This window comes from Python bivittatus, unplaced genomic scaffold (assembly GCF_059951505.1).
Source record: "Python bivittatus isolate LINGU-HERP-01145 unplaced genomic scaffold, Pbiv_v1 ctg000220_np1212, whole genome shotgun sequence".
Taxonomy (NCBI): domain Eukaryota; kingdom Metazoa; phylum Chordata; class Lepidosauria; order Squamata; family Pythonidae; genus Python; species Python bivittatus.
Genome location: NW_028277048.1, coordinates 15,144,243 through 15,167,397, shown reverse-complemented (window position 1 = coordinate 15,167,397; position 23,155 = coordinate 15,144,243). Strand labels below are relative to the sequence as shown.

General features: G+C 42.0%; 1 protein-coding gene across 1 annotated transcript in view; it reads left to right on the top strand.

Annotated features, from left to right (window-relative positions):
• Window positions 1-22,154, top strand: part of COXFA4L2 (cytochrome c oxidase hypoxia associated subunit FA4L2) — a 55,020-nt gene extending 32,866 nt beyond the window's left edge. Inside the window, exons 3-4 of the mRNA XM_025164778.2 lie at window positions 11,345-11,402; window positions 11,633-22,154. Coding sequence (XP_025020546.1) covers window positions 11,345-11,402; window positions 11,633-11,689 — 115 coding nt within the window. The 3' untranslated portion in view covers window positions 11,690-22,154. The remainder of the gene's footprint in view (window positions 1-11,344; window positions 11,403-11,632) is intronic.
• The last annotated feature ends 1,001 nt before the right edge of the window (window positions 22,155-23,155 follow it).

Genomic DNA, 23,155 nt, shown 5'->3' with positions numbered 1-23,155 from the left:
TAGCACATTTATAAAAGCTTGCTGAAGAGTTGGTAACCTTCAGGCCCATTTTTTAAATTTTGTTTTTGTTCAAGCAGAGTTTATCCTCCACAGGGTAGTAGAAGGAACAGGGGCAAATTGGCAGATTTATGCAAAGTACAGCTGTACATGTTGGCACAGATATAAATAAGTCTTGTCCATAAATGTGAATAGGACTGTAACCTAAGGTAAATATAAATGTAGGAGAATTGTCTGATTATACAAATGATGAGGAGAAGATGCTAGTTCCCCAATCTCTCTGATCAGAATATTTGACCGTTGGTGGCGGTGATGGAAAGTCCAAGAAAGCTGGAATGATAACCTACAGCCAACTTTTATCCAAATGCAAAAGAGGAGTTCCTAGTTATGCTGAATGAATGGTACTTACAACTGGTCCTCGAAGTTCCGGCTATTGTAGCACCCCCGCAGGTCATGTGATTGCCATTTGCAACTTCTTTTGCTGGCTTCCTACAAGCAAAGTCAATGGGGAAGCCGGCAGGTCGCAAATGGTGACCACATGATGTTGCACTTAATGATGGCGTGGGATTCGCTTAACAATGGCAACCGGTATTGTCAGAACTCCCATCACACTTTACAACTGTGTCACTTAGCAATGGAAATTCTGGCCCACTATTGCCATTGGTAACCAAGGACTACTTGTATAAGAGACCTTGGTACCTGAGACAATTTGTTCATCAGACAAATTCTGACACACATCATCAGAATTTAAAGCATGCAGATGAGATTATTGACAGCTGAAGAGAAATATGAAGAGAGATATACCGGGTGTACCAAAAGTCAGGCCTCATACTCACAATATGTTTTATTAGTTAATATTTTTTCCAGAGAAAATGTTACTATATTTAGGAATGTTCAAAGGTTACATGTCAAATGAGTAAGGAAGTATTAAGAAGAAAATAGCAATCAATTTCAACATTTAATGTAATTTATATAATAAATTGTCAGTTGGGCTTGACTTTTGGTGCACCCTGTATATGTAGACAAAGATTTACCTGAAACAGGCAGTAAAAAAACAAAAACAAAAAAACTCTGAACTTGAGCATGAAAGTTGCCCCAGAGGAATTCAGAGCTCTGAGAGCAACTTTTTGGTTGGGTATTTTTTTATCTGTTTTGAAGCTAGACAATGCTGGCCTATTAGATTTGTAGCCTAGTGCACTGCAGGGAGCAGAAAGATTTCCAAGGGCCTGATACACTGAGATGAGAGAATAAAATATATCTGACAGGCAGATATGTATATCTGCATGGCACCAAATAATCTGGAATAGAGGGCGTATGCATACATGGTTGAGGGCAAATGTGGCTGCTTCTCAAGGGCCTGTAGAAACGTGGTTTATTTTCTCCTTTTGAAGCTACTGTGCAAACAGTTGGAGCTCTTCATGGCATCGTGCCTGATGGTCTCCCCAACAGATAGTTGTCACAGCTACTGGATTCACAAGGAGTCTCTTAGTTGTGGTTAGTTTTTAGTGTTAATTTTCAAATCTTAATTCAGCTTTACACATATAGATGTCTTTGTTCTCTAGCACTCTGTTTGAAGTGAGTATACTATAGAGAATTTCCTTTTGCACAAAACCTGTCCCTGTTAGCAGTAGGAAGCTGGGAGTGGTGCAGTAGGAAGCCCCTGGTGACCTCTTGACTGATTATCAGGAGGGACTGTGGCTAGCGCAGAGTCACCCAGCTACCTTCCACGCCTAAGGGAAGACTAGAACTCGTGGTCTCCCCGTTTCTAGTCCAGCACTTTAACCATGATGCCCAATTGGCTCACAAAGTTCTCAGCTGAATAGAAAACTCTAAAACCTAGGGCTAATGCCAATTTTCCAGCTAACCCAGAGAACAGCAGGGGGAAGTGGTGGACCCAGATCACATACTCCCAGATTGATTGACTGATTGATTTTATATCCCATTTTTATTTCAAGAGCTCGGGGCAGCGTACACAGCTCTTCCTCCTATTTTCCACCACATGTGTACATTTTTGTAAGTCCTTCTGCTAGTGCTCCTGTAAACATAAGAAGGGAGCATCTCAGCCATTGTGGGAAAGTCAGGATAAAAAACAATATAATGCTATTTATACATATTTATTATTGACATATAATGGGTATTTTGTCAGTATTTGACAGAAGATATGCCACAGCTTTACCATTTGACAGCTGAGTTTGATGAGATTTCATTTCTGACACCTGCCAAAAGTAAGGTGGGCAAGAAATGCCAACAAGTCTAGATGCCTAAAATTCTGAAGTAAAATTTCATATTTAGAATTGCCTGAACCACTTTAAATCACATGCTGCTGTCATCATTCTTAGGCAAGAGAGCCAGGTGGTCTCTGACTCAAAAGGACCACAAGAGGAATTACCACCAGCCACAATGTGTTCATTTCATATACAACCTCATTAAGATGCCATTGCTGAACCCTTCAGTTCTGGACAACTTCCATCCAATCTCCAACCTTCCCTTTCTAGGGAAGGTTGTTGAGAAGGTGGTCAGGCTATGGCTTCAGAGAGATCTGGAGAAAATAGATTATCTTGATCCCTTTTCAGTTAGGTTTCAAACCAGGATATATAGTATTGAGATAGTATTGGTCATGCTTGTGATAACCTCTGGAGGAGCTGGGATGGGAGTAGTGCAATTGTCCTGGCTTTGATTGATCTCTCAGCAGCTTTCAAGACCATCAACTGGGGTATCCTTCTGGACTGCCTACAGGGATTAGGAGTGGAGGGCACTGTGTTGCAGTAGTTTTCCTTCTTCTTTGTGGCCAGTTCCATTCAGTGGTGGTGGGAGGGAGAATCAAGCCTGAGGCTCCTGAAATGTGGGGTGCCACAGGGCTCTACTCTTTTCCCACTCTTATTTAACATCTATATGAGGCTATTGAAGACATTTATCTGTGGTTTGAGGTCAAGTATCACCAGTATGCTGATGATACCCAGCTGTATATTTTGACCTCAGGCCAACAAAGTGATGTAGCTGAGTCCCAGTATCTGGAGGTTGTGGGTCTGGGTGGAGAGGAATAGACTCAGGCTCAAATTTAGCAAGACCTAGTAGTTGTGAGTACTTGGACCCACCTTCAGAAGAAAAGTCCCAGTGGGTCATCTGGAAGTCAATGAGGGGTCTTCTAAATTTAGCTTTTGTATTGATCTGCCACTGGTTGACATTCCTATATAGTCTTCCTTGGGCAGCCAAACTTAATTTAGCTGTGGTATAACTTGTCGCAAATCCATAATTTTACTATTTCTGGCACTGGAGCTCCATCCAAAGGACTTGGAAGCATTCTTGGGAACATTCATCTCACCCAGCTTCCTCTAATAGAGCTCACATATATCTTTACAAGTGTAGCTTATTGTTCTAGTCATTTTCACAATTCCTGTTTAAAATCTTGTGGGTCTTCATTTTCCCTGCTTACACAAACAGGCTGCACCTTGCCTCGGTCTTGCTTTACCTTGCTGCCACCCACAGCTCAGGGCTCAAGGAAGACTCTCTTTTCATGTTCTGGCTGCAGTTGTGGGAAAAGGCACCTAGCTGCAAAACCATGATGTCATGTTGTCATCTAATCTTTCAATGGGAACTGACATGCAGGAAGAATGATATCTTGAAGATCAGGCAGTTTTCCTGGTGTTCTTGTTGTTGTTTTGCAAAACAGCCTAACAAATACACAAACCATGTATTGAAACATGGGGAGGGGGGAGCATTTGTTTTTTCCTGTGTAGAGAAGAAACAAAGGAGTACTGGTATTCCAAGAGCTACCATAGGAGCTAATGGGATGAGGCTTTGACTGACTGAAGATTTTTGCATTCCCTTAGTGGTTGGCTGAAGAACGCAATCATTGGTTCATGATGGCTTCCACCTGGTCTCAGCTTTCTACAGTCAACAGGAGTAAAACTGACCACATGGATGACACTTTGGAGGGTGTGAGGTGTAGAGACAATTGCCCCAATACTCATTTTTAGGTAATCAGAAGAAGCAAAATTTAAAGGCAGAAAGAAGAAATTGTCAATTCTTACAAATTGACCTGTAAGAAGAATGCTCAGTAAACAGATACTCAGTTGGCCCTCAGCCAACACAAACTCACTGGCTGATTTTGGGCCAGTCAGTCTCTCTCAGTCTAACCTTCAGGGTTGTTGTAGGAAAAATAGGAGAAAGGAGTACCTTGAATGAAAGAATGATGGGATGTGCCATCAAAACAGCAGCAAAGGAGTGCCTTGAGCTTCTGGATGAATGATGGAATATCAATTGGATGGATGGATGGATGGATGGATGGATGGATGGATGGATGGATGGATGGGCCCCTGTTCTTGCAGGAACCTCACCTGATGAACTTTGATGTGCCTCTATTCTCAATCTGGTCTTACCTCACGGAGCTGATGCAATGATTATTTGAGAGAAAAAAATCTTCCATTCCCATTTCTTTTTTCTTTTTTCCTTGAACAGAGACTTCTTACCTTTTAATCTCTGTATGCTTCTTAGAAAAAAAGAGATGCCTGGTAATAATAAGTGAGTAACAAGTGGACAGGAACTACTGCCATCTTATCATCATGGCTCAGGGCTTTCAAGTCTAAATACTGGAGAAAATTCAGCTGCTTCTTTGCACTTTGTAGCTTCAATTTTCCCCATTGTTCTTTTTTACAATTGTATTATATTTGGAAAGGTGGAATAGTTTCAGCACTGACCTGAGAAGAGTTAATTCAGCCTCATTCAAAGAAAAGAGACCTGCATCTGACAGTTAGATTTCCATCCCTTGTCAGGCCCTGGTGTCATGTCTGCCAATGTCCTGGATATTAATTTAAATGGAAAGATGCAGGTTATTTCCCCCTGGGCACCTCACCACAATCTCTGATTATTGCCTGACAGATAAATATGCATAAAAATGCATTTGTCAAGTCTATACTTTACTTGGCTTAAAACAGGAATGGAATAGTTCCCTTTAATATATAGCTAAACAGATAGCTAAACAATACAGAGCTGATTTCATAACATGAATCAGAGCTGTAGGAAAATTAAAAACATATTCAGACAAGATTGATGGCCATGAATGGAGAATTTGAAAGTACAAAGAATTAGAAATATTCTGGCATTTACAAGAATGAAATCTATTGAGAGACAGTATGGTGCAGTGGTTAAGGGGTTGGACTGGCATTGAGAGACCTAGGTTCAAGTCCGTCCTTAGTCACAGCAGCTTACTTGGTGTGTGGCTCTTGACAACAAGGGATTCCTTATCAGATATACTGAAAGGGAAAAGGTATTTGGTTACAGAAATCTCAGCTACTAGAGGGTTGTCATTTTCAAAAGCCATTTTTTCTCCCATCCTGCTAAGGTGGGAATTTTTCCAGCTTCTCAACCACAACCTATGTGTGAATTGGCAACAAGACCATTCTTTTGACTAATAAAAGAGGAATGTCCAGATGTCCAGGATGGGAATCTTTCTCAGGCTGTGATCATACCATTACACTGGACAACTCTGAACTAGACATTCTCTCTCAGCCTGACCTAGCTCACAGCGTTGGTACCACAGGGGAAAATGGAAGGAGGAAATGCCTTGAGCTCCTAAAGTAAAAGTGGGATATAAATCTTACAAAGAAAGAAAGAATAAATGAGAGGTGTCACTTATTATTGATTATGGACATATAGTGATCTCCACGGGATGAAAAGAGAGGTTTGGAGAATTGAAGAATTATCTTTTATGATATTTCATGTACAGCAAAGTTCATAAGAGCAAAAATGTTTAAATGTTAAAGGATCAAAGAAGACATCTTTGTTGCTTAGATCTCTAAGCAATGTTCCCCCTACCCCTGTGCCTATGGAACACCTCATTAACCCATTGAATCAGTTGCCATAAGATACCGAGGCCAGTAATGCGATATTTTAAAAAAAAAAGTCATTAAGCTTACATTTTAGGTCTGGGACTGGCAAAATGACCATTTGGGAATGACCAATAGCAGATGGATACTCCCTTCCTTTGTCCTATAGCTTCAAGTATATTTTTCCTAATGCATATGTTTGGGACCGATTTCAGAAGTTGCATACTGGGAGCTGGTTTGATCTCTGCAAACTCCTAATATACTATTGCTGCACCTAGGAAGAATGTTCATGAGATCACACAAGAGAGGAGTAGAAATTCATAAGAAAAAAGAGTAACCTTATACTACCAACAGAAACTAAGCTACATCTTTCTGTACTGGGCAAGAAATAAATCTGCTTCTTGCTTTTCATTAGCTTCTTCAGTGTGGTAGGTAATTTCACACAACTATGGTAGAAATCTCCTTCTGGGCTCCATTATCTCTTCCTGTCTCAGTTATTCATTCTTCAACAGCGTATTCTCAATGGACTCATGTAATCTAAAGTTTCCCCAGAATTTCTGCCATCATTTCACCAAATACCAAACCATTTCTCTACAATCCCTCCCGCTCTTACTATCTCACAATTTGCTGTTTCTTTCAGGGTTCTAAAATCTTACCTTTTCATAATCTTATCAAAAAGCTCAATGGGTATGACTGCGTCCTAGGACAGAATCGATCCATAAAGGAGCCAGTGGTACAGTAGTTAAGGTGCTGAGCTTGCCCTGGGGAGATCTGGATTCATCTGCCCTAAGTTGCAGAAGCTCACTGGGAGACTTTGGGTTAGTCTCTCTCTCTCTTTGTATCTCTCTGTCTCTCTCTCTCACACACAGAGGTTAACCTGCCTCACAGAGTTCTTGTTGTACGGGAAAATGGGACAACAAACACTACAGTATACACTACTTGAGTTCCAGAAGGAAAAGCAATGCTTGTGTGTGTGTGTGTGTGTGTAATAATAATAGCAACAACAAACACTAGATTGGCTTCGAATCAGACCATTGGTCTAGACAGCAGTACTTCAGGGTCTCAGGAAAATATCAAGTAGCTGAGAGTCTCCAAACTGGAAATACAAGGAACCAAAACATGGATTTTCTGCATTCACATCATGAGTTCTACCATGTAAAGTTGCCTTTAAATGAGATAGTCCATTGGCCCACCTAATTCAGTACAGCACAAGTAGTCCTCGTTTGGCAACCACAATTGGGACTAGTAACTTGGTTGTTAAGCGAAGCACTTGCTAAGTGAATCTGCAACTGTGCTTATGAACTTATTTCAGCTTTCCTTTGCTTTACAGACCTGCAAAGGTAGTAAACGACGGCATTTTTCATCACTGTCGTAACTGCGAAGGTCACTGTCCGAGGCAGTAGCTAAACAAGGACTAGCTGTACTATCAGATAATACAGTTTACATAAATTCTAGAAAGGCTTAGGGAAAAAAAGTTTTTTTCAAAACCCAGTTTTTAGGACCTTCTATATTGAAAGCACATACTCAAATAGTATCTCACTGACATACAGCGATTATACCCTATATAATCACTGACATGGGAGTAGAATCCTTATACTATAACCTATGACAATCCAAAAAATAAAATTAAGTTCAATATTCCAAATGTTTTCTTCACAAAACAATTCCTTCTGAAAATGAAAAGGCTATTAACTGCATTTAAATCTGCAGTTTTAACAAGTTTAGATCTGAATAAAATATTTCACCTATCAGGCAGAACACTTTCATTAGCTCTGCTTTAAGGGAACTTTGGAAGCATCAGGAATTGTATCCCTGGCATTGCACAGAAAGTATTAAGAATTTAAATGTATCCAGAAGAAACATTCTTTAACCAAATTTTACTTTGTTAAATATCTATTTCATAAACTTATTTGCAAAATTTAAGTATGGGCTATTGCTCACAAACGACATTTGCAGTTAAGAATGTTGTTGGGCTTCAACATTTATAAAAATGAAGCCGCAAGGTCGTTCTTACTAGCTCAGCATTCACTAAAATATGATTTTAAAAAAATTAGAGTTCAATAAAGAGCATTCAAGTGATTTTGTACAAAAAAAGGATGATTTTGCAAAGTGGCCCATCATGCTTACTGTGCAATAAACTCAGTTTTTAAATTGCCCCTGAGCATTCGGTAGGTCTGCGGTGGGTTAATTGCCAGGGTCTTTTGAACCCTATTGCAAAAGCTTCTCTACAGAAACTACCCATTTTCCCGTGACTCAGGACCATGATTTTCAAATTGTTTTCTTGTTCACTTCTAATACTTTTACACCTCAAAAGGCAATTTTGGGCAAAAAATAAATAAAATCTCTCTCCGCATTGTTTATACGGTTAGTATAGTTGACGGAAAAGGATTGTAACGAGACTTGGCAGATTGTGGCTTACAACCATCATCTTGTTAGCTCATTGCATTACTTACTAAGGAACCAGTGTCAGCAGCTAAACAGCCAACACGCTGACATGCCTGAGATTGCTAGTGGGAAAGGGAGGCAGGGCTGCTTCGCCCATTAACAAAAAGAAACAGCAAGTTAGGTACCCGGAGTAGAGACCCTTGGGTGCCTTTTCAGTTACTCTACGTGTCTTGTTTGAAACGATGCATCTTGGTTAAGAGGAAAACAAACTGCGGGAAGAGGTTAAAGGTTGTACACCCATTAGGGTAAACTGGGTTCTAACTCTGGCTTTGCTCTAGTTTCCTTGCTTCCCTGTGCAATCCACTCTAACCTATATGGCAACCTTATTGCACAGCTATGACCTACGCAGAACTCAGGAGGGTGGTAGCAGCTTTTCAGACCAACAAACTTTATTAAAATGCACGAGCTTCGAGCATTTTAATAACATCTGTTAGTCTGAAAAGCTGCTACCACACTCCTCCTGATTTTTGGCTACCCCAGACCAGCGTGGGTCTCCTGCTACAATAATCTATACAGTAACTTATTATGTGTGGTGCTTTCACATCGGGATGAAGAATGTGACTATAAGCCTGCCTACCAAACTCCCTGGTGTATCTTTTGTCATCCTCTGAAAGGCATGGAAGAAGCTCGTGCCACTGCTTCAGGCCTCTCTGCATGTCAAGGAAGGGGATCCAAAGGGGGGAAGGTTAGCTAGGGGAGGGGAACAGGGCTCCGGCCCCACCCAGGGATGAACTTATGTCATCCACAACGACTCTCGGGAGATGCTCTGATGTGCAGCCAAATAAAGAGCCTTATGCTGAGGCGTGCACACAGTATCATGAGGCTTGACAGTCCCTGCTTTCCCATCACAGGCTTCCATATCAAAAATCAGTCCTGCACCACCTCCTGAACGATAAAATCACACTTCCGAATGGGTATGAAGTGCCTTTGCCTCACACCTGACTGCCTGCAAACATGGCTGGGCTTGGAAGGAAGACCTTCCGAGGAACAAGGGGATTTCAGGGACACCTGAGGTTTGCACTTTGGGGCTTGGAAATGAAGTAAACTGGCTCAAAATCTACTGGGGACCCTAACTAAACACAGTCTCATGCTGAGAAGAGTTAACAGGCAAGCCCAGGAAAACTCAGGGTGCAACAAGCAGCATTTATAAATGGCAAATCGTCTCAGCAGCAGCCATTTCGCAGACTGGGAGTTGAGACCTTTTGCATGAGAGTCCCCTCGCCAAATGAGGATGCAGACAAATTCATGCCCTTTAATCTGAAAATAGCTGTATTAAATACCGCTAGCCAATCTTGGCTGATCTCAAAGACCCTAAGCAGGGTTGGACCTGCTGAGTCCTTGGTGGAAAATGACCAGAAAGTCCCAGGGCTGTAACCTAGATTGGAAAATCCCAAAAACAAAAACAAACATACAAACAAAAACCAATGGCAAACCAATTTCATATATTCTTGCCAAGAAAACTGCATGGATCTATCCAGGCTCAACCTTTTTACGACTGTGGGCTTCACATGGCAGGCTGGCTGCAAATGCATATATGTAGACACAACTTTATCCAGCGCACACTCACCATTCACACACAGACCCACACACAGTCATATTCGGTGAATTGCGGCAGAAACAAGGTCATATTTTTTACCACAAACCAATTTTGTGGTTTGACTCTTCAAGTTCCCCTTCTGTTTTCAATTAGCTGCTGTTTATCATCTTGCCTAGAGGCCATAGTTAATTGTATTTTATTCAAGCAAGCCAGCTAGATTCATAATCCATGATTTGAAATTTGGTGGCTTGAATAAGTCATAGTTAAGTGAACTTCATACAGTTTCAGAGATAAACCAAAGGTTTATCAGTTAAAGTTATTGTATCCTGTTTCTCAGGGCTACTCTGGAGGGAAAAAATTGTTAAGGTGTGCAAAATTGCACAGGCCCAAGGTTTATTCTTGGGGCCTATTAATCTTTAATCCAATGTTCAGGCTCATCATTATGGATTCAGCTCCCATAATGCTCAGTCAGCATGGGTCAAAGGGAGAAGGGTACATTGAGAGCTATCATCTTGCTTCTTATATTTGCCACCACCAGTTGTAGAAACTAGAGGAGTAAGTTATCCAGGAAGAGCATTCAGACAACCTCACTCTACAGAAAAATGAACAGTGCCAGCAGCGGGTGTAACTTTCATAATTTTTTTTTTGGCCTAATTATTGTACAAGGTTTTTAAAATGTACTTATTTTATTATTCCACATTTCCTATCATTCAGAGATGGCTTATATAAACTGTTTTTTATAAAACAATTAGTTCAAAACCTAAAAAAACCAACAACAACCCAACAGAATTAAAATAGCAGGAAGCTTGTAAAAACTTACAATAAAAACTACATTATTCCCCCCTAAAATCCAGTTTACGTCCCAGTCTTTGTCAGAATGGGCAATACAGTACAGTATAACTCTTGTCTCAGGATAATAATCCATGAAACTAATGAAGCAGACCATTGTCCGTAAAAACTAGGCGATTTCAAATGTACTATTTTTAAAGTGCCAGAAGAATATTTGTGGTTTTTATCTAAACTAATTCATTCTTTCCCTTTAGAAATACAGCGGTAGAGTGGAAGAGTTTGAACTACAGGGGCTCATGGTGATTTCTCTCCCCCGCTTTTTAAAATGTATTAGTACATTTATACCCCACTTTTCAAGGCAGCTCACAGAACAAAGAGGGTCGTTTTATCCTCACAACTCTGTGATGTAGATTGCAGTATGAGATGGTGACGGAGTGAAGACTATAATTAGTCTCCTTGGGCCCAGTCCACCACTTTTAGCTATATGACACCCACTTTCCCCACACTAGAGTCCCTTTTTATTAACGCTTGAAGCACCAACACTAATTCAAACGTGTGGGTAGGTCAGTGGGTCCAGGTCCCCTAACTGTCTTTCTGATCAAGATATCTTTATAGCAAGTGAACTCCACAAAACGGGCTGGGGATTAAAGCTGTCCTGATGCACATTACAAGCAGCAGAGCAAAGAGCAGCTCAGTTGCACATTCCAGATGACACACTCGTTGTATATAACTTCATTTTGTTTCCTTCCAGCTGGGAGAAGAAAAATCAAAAATTATGGAATAATCGGGGCCCCAGTGACCAGTACAAGGTAGGTGCAGGACTACCTGTGAGCCCCCCAGCGTAAAACTAATGAAAAATATAGTCCAATAATTAACCTGGAAAAAGCTTGGCAGATATGGAAAGGAGGGGCTGGGAGTCAACTGTGTGAGGATTTAGGGAGTGCATTTTAAGGAAAAATACTCATTGCCTCATACCACAGTAATCTCAGCAAGGTGCAGAGAGGGAACTGTTGTTCATCAATAATCCCTTCTTCCCTAGTTATTTGCCATGTCTACGGACTCCAAAGACCGGGAGAAGGATCGCCCAGACTGCTGAGTCAGCCCCTGCCCTGTTGAAGGAAAGTTGCTGGACTTGTCATTGGCACAGCCACATCTTCTGCCCCCTCGCCAGGCAGGATGCGTCAGCCTTTTAAGGGTTCTCGATTCAGCTTCTGCATAAGCCAAGTTAACTCTGCAGCTGCTCTTCCCTGTCTCTGCAGTTTGCTAGTGTCAACCGCAAAGATCGCCTACCGACATCCGCAGCCCATCCGCCAGAATCAAAAGTATGCATTGACCCATTCTACCACTAGGAAATGCCCCTAAATATTGGGCTAACAAGCCACTTGTCTGTAAAAAATCAGAAGGGGAGGGAGAGAGGGAGAGAAAAAGTGACACAAAGCACATTCCTTCTGGTCCCATTTGTGCAAACTTCTCGGTTCAGTATTTTCCTTCCCTTCTTGCAAATATCCTTGGCTTTGACATGCGGCATTTCCTGCCTCCCACGCTCAGTTTTACCATTCCCACAGAGACAGGACAGTCCCAGTACCTAGATTTTGGATCTAATCATGCCAGTTGAAGCCTTGTAGAGGACACCACCCACCACCAATTCTAAAAGGAGTAGCAAGTTGGATCTGCAAATGTACCACCCTTTCACAGAATCTGTCTGGGCCTCACTAGTTGTAGTCCAACATAATTTGTATCCTCGGCCATGGGTATCACCGTAGAAGTATCCAAACTACTTGTGCATTTCTATATTTTTGCACACAGTACTAAGCCGTTTCCAAAAGAGATGAAAGTGGTTGGAGAGAGACTTTTTGCATCTGTTAACAGACACAAAGCTAGCTCCCTTTCGTCTCACACTCTTGTCTCACAGGCTCTCTGGGAAGGGTTTAATAATAGAAAAACCTGTAAGGCCATTTTCACAGAGGCAATGCGAGGGTGGATATGCAGACCATAACTGTGCAGTCACTGGGAGTCATAATAACAACAATAATATAATAATAGTAGTAATTGCATGTTTCTCTTTCAAACTGTCTTCACCTCTGGGAAAATTGTGTCTTCCCTATGTGGGTTATTTGGTTTGGCTCCAACCACGAAACACAAATACAGACCAGAACTAGACCAGCGAACAGGCTACTCAAAGTCGCCCCAAGACCCTGCCCTCTCCCCCACTCCCTTCCCGCTCCTCCTCTTCCTTTTTTCAGGGGGAACATGATCACTTGCCCCTCTGCCATTCAGCAAACGCCGTCTGTTGCCACAGGCCCAGACAAAGGGCCTCTGCAATTAGATCGTTTCCTGTTTCTTCCTCCCTTAAAATAGCAGTGGGGAGAGATTCCCATTTCGATCAGAGCAGCTTTGGGGGAAACTGTAAACTATGTTCACCCCACCCTGTTTTCTGATGGAAATTAGGCACCACAGCTGTTCTTTGTCCACTGGGCATCAGAAACCAGGCACAAAGCCTTCCTCGTGTCGAAAGCTAACGGCAGTTATGAGGAAGGGCCACTTGGATCAGAAAAATAATACAGTGTGAAAAGGCTGTCCAAAACCTGCCTCTGGAGCTGCTGCTTCAGCCCCAGCGGGACTCCACCCCTGTTGCAGCTCTTTTAAAATAAAACATAAATAACATCAAGGAACTCCATCCCTAACTACAGAATCTTACTTTGGGCTCTTAGCAAAGTGGGCAAGCTCTCTGGGTTCTTTAGCTTCCTCCACTTCGGGATCTAGGGACGTGAGCAGAGCTCTGTGGCCCCAAGGCAAGCCTTTCAGACACTCTCTTCAGCTCAAATGCCAGCGTCTCCGTTCGAGGGAGCAGACCTTCTCGGGGATTGCAGATGTCGCCTGTAGTTGGGCAGGAGCAGCAGCAGTAGGGCAGAGTTGGGCCAGCAGGTTGCATCAGCACCAGAGCCGTCAGATCTGGCCTGCAAAAATCTGGATGACTGCTAGAAGGCAGCAAAATGTGTTCTGTCTCACTCCTACCTACGGCTGTGGTCTTTTTGGCCTGAAAGCAAGAAGAAGATGGGGATGGAGAACACCACCCAGCTGGTAGGTCTACGGGGAGAGGTTGCCACACTTACCCAGAGCCTTCCTCACCAGTGGCTCCACCCCCACCTGTTGCGACGCTCTAGGCCAGTGCCTAAGTTCCTCTATGGTGTACATTTCTTTTAAAGACTGAAGGCCTGGCTGGAAGCCTTTGTGCCTGAGGGGCCCCTGTGGCTACCACCCCTTCCTTCACGGTCTTTAGGCCAGAGCCAAGATGCATTCAGACATCCTGCAGTTATTTGATGAGCATGTGTCAGGCCTAGCCCAAGGAACTCCAAGAGACCATGTAAATTCAGTCCAGCAATGTTTATTAGCTACAACCTCTAGCAAGAATCTTCCCAGACTGAAACCCCAGCTCCCAAGTAATGCCAGCCACAACATTGTGAATTCCTCAGGGAGGTGCCAGTCTCATCCTCTTATCTCTCCCTCGCGCCTCAGGAGATGAAAGAAAACGTTTTTCTCCCTGAGTCTGGCCTTCATAATTCCATTCCATCACAACATGGCTGGTTTCCCAAAGTTAAGCAGGGTCAGACTGGGTTTGTACTTGGAAAGGAGACCACCGGGAAATCTTTCTAAGAAGACAAAACATCTTGGAAGAAGACACTTCAGTATGACTGCCCAAGAAAATCTGTGAAACCACCAGGACTTTTAAGATTCTCCACTAATCTTCTGCCACACTGTCAGCCCTCAATTCAATTCAGGCTTTCTTTCAAGGATTTCCTTTAATTCTATATTATGACAGGAGAGGAAGTGACTAGAATTACAGTACCAGTAAGCTAAAACTGCCGTGTTTTTATCCTCTCCTTCACCTAATCCTTACATGCCTTCTGTTATACCTCTTCTCTCACACCAAGACAATTTCCTTGCAGAGAAAAAGAAATGACATCTCTGTTCCTACATATCAAAAAATTATTTAAATCTGGTGAGACTGAAATCAACCTAAGCAGTGAGAATATACAATTAGGCAAATCTGATCTGAATCCATACCCAAGGCTCAGCTACAGTTTGACTAATCACAGTTAGTGCAACAAGACATGGTTTATGTGTAAGCCATATATTATAGTTTATTACATTACAGCTTACCATATGTACAACCTCTTAATGATCATTCCACAAACCTGTAAGGTACCAAGTGCCTTGATGTGCCATTTCCATGCTGCGGGTTGCCAGGTCCAAAAATGTAGACCTGAGCTTTCTTTTTAACAACCCTGCTATACTCCAACCCATTGTTCATTCTGGTCCCTGCCTTTTGGAACAGGCTTTGACCCTTAGTAGAGAGAAAGGAGAGAGCCAGTTGGTGAAGTGGTTAAGGCATCAGGCTGGAGGCCATGAGTTCTAGTCCTCCCTTAGGCATAAAGCTGGCTGGGTGACCTTGGGCCAGTCGCTCTCTCTCAGCCCTGGGAAGGAGGCAAGGGCGAACCCCTTCTGAAATCTTGCCAAGAAAACTACAGGGTCTGGTCCAGGCAGTCGCCAGGAGTCAACGCTGACTCAAAGGCGCATGTGCACACACAGGAAGGAGCAGCGAGTAAAGAAATTGCCATGCCAATATGAGCAATTTCTTAAACCACTAGAGAAAAAGACATGACTTCCACCTGGCAGTCTTGTAGGACTGGGAATCAATCATATATGTAGATATAGGGTAAATAATCAGCTACACAACTGTAACATTAGCGTGTAAGCTAGGGATGCAGCTCAATTTGTACTCCCATTTCACAGTTATTACAACAGAGGCTCCTTCCCAAAATAGGCCCCATTTCCTGCAGCTGTTGTCTTTTGGCTCTGAAAGCAAAAAGGAGAGGGGGGGCGGAGGTCCCCACCATCTAACAAGTCTGCAGTGAAAAAGTGGCAGGTGTTGTCTCCTGCTGCTCCCTTAAATCTGTAGTTTCCTGCCACCCTTAGGAAGAGATGACAGTTCTGCTTGGACTTGGGAGAGAAATGCAACATTCACTATTATTCGTGATTGCCCTCCCACTCTATTTCCCCCCCTCCCTGCCTAAGCCACACACGCTGGAGGCGAAATCCAATCGCATTGAACAAATCCAATTTGCAGTAGCAGCTAATAGAGTTTGTTGCTGGTTTAAGCGATGGCAGCGTCAGAAACGCTCTGAAAAGCATCTAGGCCTCAGGCCAAGTGGAGAAAGAATGAAGTGGAATACTGAACCATCCACACATATGGGCCTGGCCAAGTTTTGCTTGATTTCTTCCTCGGCCTTTGACTGTGCGCCAAAGAAAACGAGGACACAAAATCGTCCAGGAGAACTATGCCATTACATCTCTAAGCAGTCTCCTGTTTCGACTGAGGTTGGGCAAAGGCGAAGAGGAAGACTCAAGCCCCGCTGGGATCAAACTCCTGGGGGCAGCCCCCTTCTCTGTTTCTCTCATTCGTTTCCCCCTTCCTTCCTAAAGGCAACATTTCAGCTGAGGGTCATAAATGAAGCCCCAACTTCTTTCTCAGAGCCCTTCCTTGCTGGCCTACTCTTCTTCCATATGGTGGGAACAAGAATTCTGTTGCACCCTTGAGAAGGCAAAGGTGACAGTTCTGGGTCAGAGGCTGAACAAATTTCCATGTCTAGGACAATAAGACCTTGATTTGCTGGTGAGTACATCAGTGTATAATGGGGAAAGAACTACTCTGTGTGTACAGGTAGTCCCCGGGTTAAGAAAGCCCAGGTTACAGATGACCCATAGTTAAGAATGGAGCTTATTGTAGCAAAATTTGAGTTAAATACACAATGGTTCCAGTTAAGTACACAACGGTTTGAGTTCATTACACAATACTACTCACACAGTATCATACCATAATATATGTGTACACATTTTTGCATCCAGAAAGGAAAATGTAATAGCCTATAAGGGAATTTTCTGCACTTCAGTACAAAGGTGTAGAACAGATCTATTTCTACTCCATCTGCTCTACCATTCAGCTGTACGCTGAATGAAGTAGCCATATTCATACAAAATGTGAATTCATGGTTAACTGAACCATGTTACTGAATTAACCCAATTGCTTGGTTTGCGCAACATACTGAATCATGAAGTAACCACAATGAGCCACAAGCAAAGCAACCCCACTTAAGTCCCCTTAACAGCAGCTGGAAGGTGCATCACTAACCATTCTGTTTTTTTTTAATAATAATTTTATTGAATATTACAGTTAAACAGATAAAAACTAATACAAACTACAAAAAATAAAAGAATAAACAGAAAAAATAGAAAGTGCAGAAAAAAGAAAAATAATAATATAGAAAGAATAATAGAAAAGAAAGAAAAAATAAAAATATAGCAAAGAAAAAGTGAAGAAATATGTAAAGAAGTGACTTACCCCTTCGTCACAACAAGTATAAACAATTTTAACAACTTTTCACCTTCTCTTAAAATACAACAAATGATCTCTTCACCCCATATCTCATCTCTTATCTATAAACAGATCCTTAAAACCTTGTCATTCAGTCCTGGTCAGCAAAAGTCCGTTAAAGATTACTAGAAATAACAACATATCTATTTTAATCCTGATCAAATAAACCCACTTTATATTCCTTCCTTCTACTTTTAACGATCTTAATCTTTAATCCCTTCAAATAGTGTCCTAGAGCTTGTTTTCTTTTCATTTTTTCTTTGTCCCTTCTCACAAAATTCTTCAAAACTTTTATAGATCTCTTTTGTAAATCTAATATAGTCACTCTTCTGGTTTGTTATTTGTAAGTCCCTTTTAATTATTAAGACATCGGATGGTTTCATTTTGATGTAAGCCACCCAGAGTCCCCCATTATGGGGAGATGGGCGGGGACAAGTCCAATCAGTCAATCAATCAATCAATCAATATCCAGTGCATCATCTTTTTCCATAGCATTCTTGTAGCCTGTCATTTTTAAATCCACATTCAAATCAATTTCAGTCATGTCCAGTAGAACTTGTTCCTCTTCCATAACATCATTTACACACAGTCTATCTATAATGGCAGACATTCTTAAAATTAACTTCTGAGTCTATTGTTCACAAATATCTTTCAGTACATCCAATGTTAAAGTATTTTGCTGCATTCTGTGTTAGCGAGTCCAATTTAAGTATTCTTCTCCTTTAATTGTCATTCTTAGTTGCTTCTGGTTCCCCCTAGTGTCCAACCTTCAAGGTCCCATCCTATCATTCATTCATTCATTCATACACACACACACACACACACACACTAATATATATATTAGAATTCAAAACAACAGCAGTTTCCCATGGGAAGGATTCATATAATTAATTCAAAATCTTATTTCAAATCCATCTGGACCTTTAGTCCATTTATAACCTTCCAGAATCAACACTCTAATCACTCTTTTGCTGTTTATTCCCCCCCCCAAATTTTTTTTCTAAGTCCTTAAGCTCATACTTAAAACTTCTTTCACTAAGGATTGAAGGAAACTCACCTAGTAAATGCTGTAAAATTTGCCGTTTGAAAGTTACTTAATATCTGCAAAGCAGTAAAAAAGTAATTCCAAAAGTGATTAATTTCTCATTTCTTAAGAAATTAAGAGATTAAGAAATATAGGCTACCTTATGACTGTGAGCTTAGTTAGAATCCCTCAACTCCCAGCCGCTTGACTCACAAGTTGACTGCAAAAAACTCAGTTCCTGCATTCTACTCATGAGGAGTTACTATACAGAGTACATGTACGTGATCTCCCGATCTCTCCTTCCTCCGGAGAGATTTTACCAGCAGGGATCCACCACCCAGCCACCAATCTCCGCCATAATGCTGTCCCCGCTCCTTCAGGGATGTATGGTTCACCATGTCCTCACCGGAAGTCAGCCATCATAAACCATTCTTGAAGGACACTTTCTCACAATCTAAGCGTCCTCTCATCCTCAATTCATAGTCAAGGCCAGGTATCTGATACCACATTAAACTGGTGCTTTGCACCTTTTCCCAACCCAGATGTCACAAAGTTCATTTCTGTACAAGTAGTCCTCGCTTGCTGACCGCCTTGTGCAGCAACCGTTCAAAATTACAATGGTGCTAAAAAAATAACTTTGCAACTAAGCCTTGCATTTATGACTATCTCAGTGTCCTGCAGTCATCTGATTGCCATTCACGTGCTTTGTAACTGACACGCATTTTCACTTGCGACAAGCAGAGTTAATACTATACAATAGGGAAGGCGGAAGTAAAATCATAAGTTGCAGTCATGTGATTTTTCACTTAGCAACCACATCGCTTCGCTTAGTGACTGAAAGGGAAGTAAGGCCGTAAGCCCAGTCATGGTCACATGATTTTCCACTCAACGACTGCATCACTTAGCAACTGAGTTGTCAGTCCCAATTGTGGTTGCTAAGCGAGGACTACCTGTACTAGCACTGTATAGCATCTTCTAGCGACATCCAAATATTGTTGCATTAACTTAATGAAGGCAGGTTTTATATCACTTCAATAGCTAGGCGATGCTATGAAGGCACTATAAACTACTAGTGAGGAAATGACCTAAGTGAATAACTTGTGGTGCTTCAGCAGTGACTGTGGTGATAACACAGCAGGGGCTGGGAGGTGCCCAATTCCCACTGGCTACTTTTAGCTGCTGCGAGCCCATCCTTCTCCTTGGGTTGCTGGCAACTTCCCTCCAAGGCCATTTTGGCTCAGGCACAGGAGTGATCAGGCACTAAGCAAAGCAGGTTGGGGGGTTTCCAAAGCAAGCAAAAGCGTGAGAGAGACAGAGCAAGAGAAAGGGAATAATGAGGGAGGAGGGACCTGAAAGAGGCAGGCTGGTGAGAGCTTCCTGACAAAGCAGGAGAGGCAGAAAAAGAGCCCTCACTCCAAGGAACAGGCTCCGATGGATGGCTAAACCCATGGGTCTGGCCATCAGTCAAAACATGCCTCCCTCCAGCCCGAGGCCCTTAGGGAGCGCAAGTGGCCCTTGTTTTTCCAGCCTAGCAGGTGGGATTGGGAACAGGGGTAGGAGGGAAAATGCTTGCAGCCACCAATCACTGTCTTGTTTTGTTTTTTAATCTTGTCCTGCCTTAAACTGTCAGGAAAAGCACCACTTGCTCCTTCGTTAATGAGGCAGAGTAAAGGTCAGTTGTGGGAACAGAGCAAATTTACCCTGAAATACTTTGTGCCACTTCACAGAGTGGAGAAATCGGATTGGCTCCAGCATCACAAATACCAGCCCTCATCAGAGGAAACTGCGGGTCCAGATTAAGTAAATTGGCTACTTCTAGGGCAAAGGGGGATTTTGGGTTTATACATTAAGAAAATAAACCAACTAGTACACCAGCCTCCGCTACAGCAATTCCCATCATTCCCAGCCACAATGACCAGGTATGGAAAAAAATGTAGTCCAACACTTTTGGAGACTCTTTTATCCTCTTTAAGGCTGCCGAATACTAATAGCAATGCATGCATTCTCCAGGTGCTAATCCTTAGGTAGTCACGCCTATCCTGTCCAGGTACAACTGAAAAACTTTTGGCAGGCTTGGAGAAATCTGCAAAAGAACGTTAAAATAATCTTATTTTAAGGGATCCCTGAAAGCTGCTCAGTGGGAATGAAACATACACAGTGCCTGTAGAAAATCCTGGAAGCTAGATGAAAAATTGTACAGGAGGAGATGGAATGAGATGCAGTGTCATAAAAGAGAGTATGACTGGCTACCTGACTGGAGCCCTGAACCACATGACTCTGCCTTGCAACTTTTTGCTACTGCCTGTCTTGTGAAATGGCTTTGGTTTTCATTAAGAAGAGGATGTATCAGATAGCAGAGGTCTAGTTCAGTCACTGCATTTCCAAACCACCTTCTTGCTCTAGACATCTCAACTGCTTTGGAAAATGAAAACTACCCAACTGAGAGGAGAGACAAAAAGAACAGGAGACCCGAGTTCCCCTTTACTGTTATCAAACCATTAATACGATAAGGAGGTTCTCCAGATTGCAGCCTAGCAGCCTTAGGCAATGCAGTTCGCCATGACCGTGTGGACAGTGATCTATACCTTCTAAATCTGAAACCCTGCTTTCCCATTCGTGTTTCATGCAGTCAGTTTTGCCCCAGAACCAGGATACTTGCTAGGCCTCCTAACCAATTCTATATTACCAATTAAGATAAGCATAGTTAAGAGCTACATTTCCTGGATCAATATCTGCAAAAAAAAGAAAGAAGAAAGAAGAAGAAGAGAGAGAGAGGAAGGAAGGAAGGAAGGAAGGAAGGAAGGAAGGAAGGAAGGAAGGAAGGAAGGAAAAGCCAGCATGGTGAGCTGGTTTAGAAACAAGCTCTGCAACCCCTATTAGCTGTTAGGTCAGAGCAGAGAAATTTGCAGTATTGTAGTTGGCTCTACTATTAGCTCAGTGGCTGTCGCTACATTTTATGTAATACATCCCCATGGTATCCTGGCCATCAGTCCTGGCTTGCTAGGATTTTCAGAAGGCACCCAAGTTGCATAACTTGGCACCCATTTAATTCTTTGCAATGCATTGTGTTGGCTTAGCTACCCAACTTGCCTCCATCAAAAAAAAAAAAAAAATCAGTATAATCTTTACTGAGTTGGCAAAAAATGGATCTTCTCCATCAAGACATAAGCAATATTAAGCATATTCTCTTTTGCTTTATTTCTTTATTGGAAATGGGTCATATTGGTGCTGATGGTAAGCAGTGATGAAGCAGAATGGGAGTCTCAGGTTCTGCAGCTCTGGGATACTTTTCAGAGTGGGAGTGATTATATCATCTGCAAACGTGCCAAGCTCCTGTTCTGGCAAGTGAAAGAGGTGATAACAAGACTTTCAAGTTTTACCACTGTATGTGACAGGTTAACACAGAAGAAGTCAGAGAATGAGAAAAATAATAAAACTGAAACTGAATACTCCTTTTCTTTAAAAGGGTTTTTACACCAAGCTAGCCGTTTAAATGTTAACACTTCTTTGCAAGATTGTTTGCATTTCTAATTAAAAACTAAAGGTTGCATTTCAGCTGGCTGAAGCTCTTGTGTTAAAGCTCAGTGGGATTTACAGGTTAAACCTAGGAAATCAAAAGTAAGCCCCACTGAGTTCAAGGAGATGGAATCAGTGGTTGTTTGTTTTGGATAGCTGTGTTGAATAAGGGATCAATATTACTTCTTTGTTTTTGTGCTTGAGAGTGAACGTGTGTTTTCAATTTCCTGGGGGCTTGAATATGGATGGAGGCTGTCATGATGAGCTCTTGCAGTACCAAATTGACCATTACACAGATAATGAATTTCTGAGAGCAGGGGGCTCTGCCCTAATGGCACTGAGGATTGGGGCAGGGATCATATGATGGAGGTCAGATTTATGTTACATAAATATCAGCCACATGCTCCCATTTCTTTAGCAATGTTGATACTGAAGGGCTGAGAAGGCAAGATCTTCATATGTACCTTCAGCCTTACCTTCAGCTTTACTAGTTGAGTATCCCTAGCTGCTATGGGACTTGGAATAGGAAAGGCTGTTGTTGCTTAATCCAGGTTGGAATACAGAGAAATAAATGTTTCATTTCTTCATCCTCGTCCACTGTCGGTGATTTTACACTCAAACAGTGATAGCTATAATACCACGCAGGACTGCAGAAGATTCTGCTCTTCCGTGAATTCGAAGTGACCTACATCTGCGTTATAAAAGGGGTTGCCCACTTTTCTGTAAAAGAGGGCAGATAGACAGCCCCATCCTTCCAGGTGTGCGTGACCACAGACAAAGCCAGCCTCAGAATACAGCTACAAATATCAAGCCACACCGTAGCATAAATCAGATGGTAAGGATTAAAAGCAGATTATAAATCCACTGACTTTTATTTGGTATATAAGGAGGAATACATTTCCCCTCTGGAAGCAGAAGCTCCACTAAGGTTACAGGTGAGAAATGATCTAGTAGTATTACTTGGTCTCTTTTTTCTCTAGGAAAAAAAACATGGAATCTAAAGTAAAAACGAAGAAATGGTTTGCAGGACACTGAATTGCAGACTAGCTAACCATATTTTATCCTGTGTATCATACAGACCCTGTCTGTGTTGTCAACTTAATAGTTCAACGTCTCATACAAATCCACACAATTGCATTAAGTCATGGTGCAATTCATCATGGTCAGATGTGTTGTCTGAAAATAGTCCATGTGATGAGCTTATAGAATGAGCAAATAAGGACTCTTCGGAAGGCAAGGATCATAACCATTGCTTCACAGTGATCTTCTGCTAGCATGTAGAACCTTATAGGGGTCATTGACTTATGACAGTCTTCCCCAACCCAGTGCCTCCAGAGGTGCTGGACTATAATTGCCAGCAATGCCATTCAGGCATGACAAATCCACAGCACTTCTGTCTTGAGATGCATGCAGCATCATGTGATTACAAGCACTGCACAAAAATAAGCTTAATATCAAAATACATGATCAAAGCCAGCTGTGGTAGAAGAAACAGAACATCTGGAAGTTGAAACTAGAGCAATTTAACTAAGGCACCAGTTGTCACCAGCAAGAGTAATTAATCATCAGGACAAGCTGCCAGGGCATGC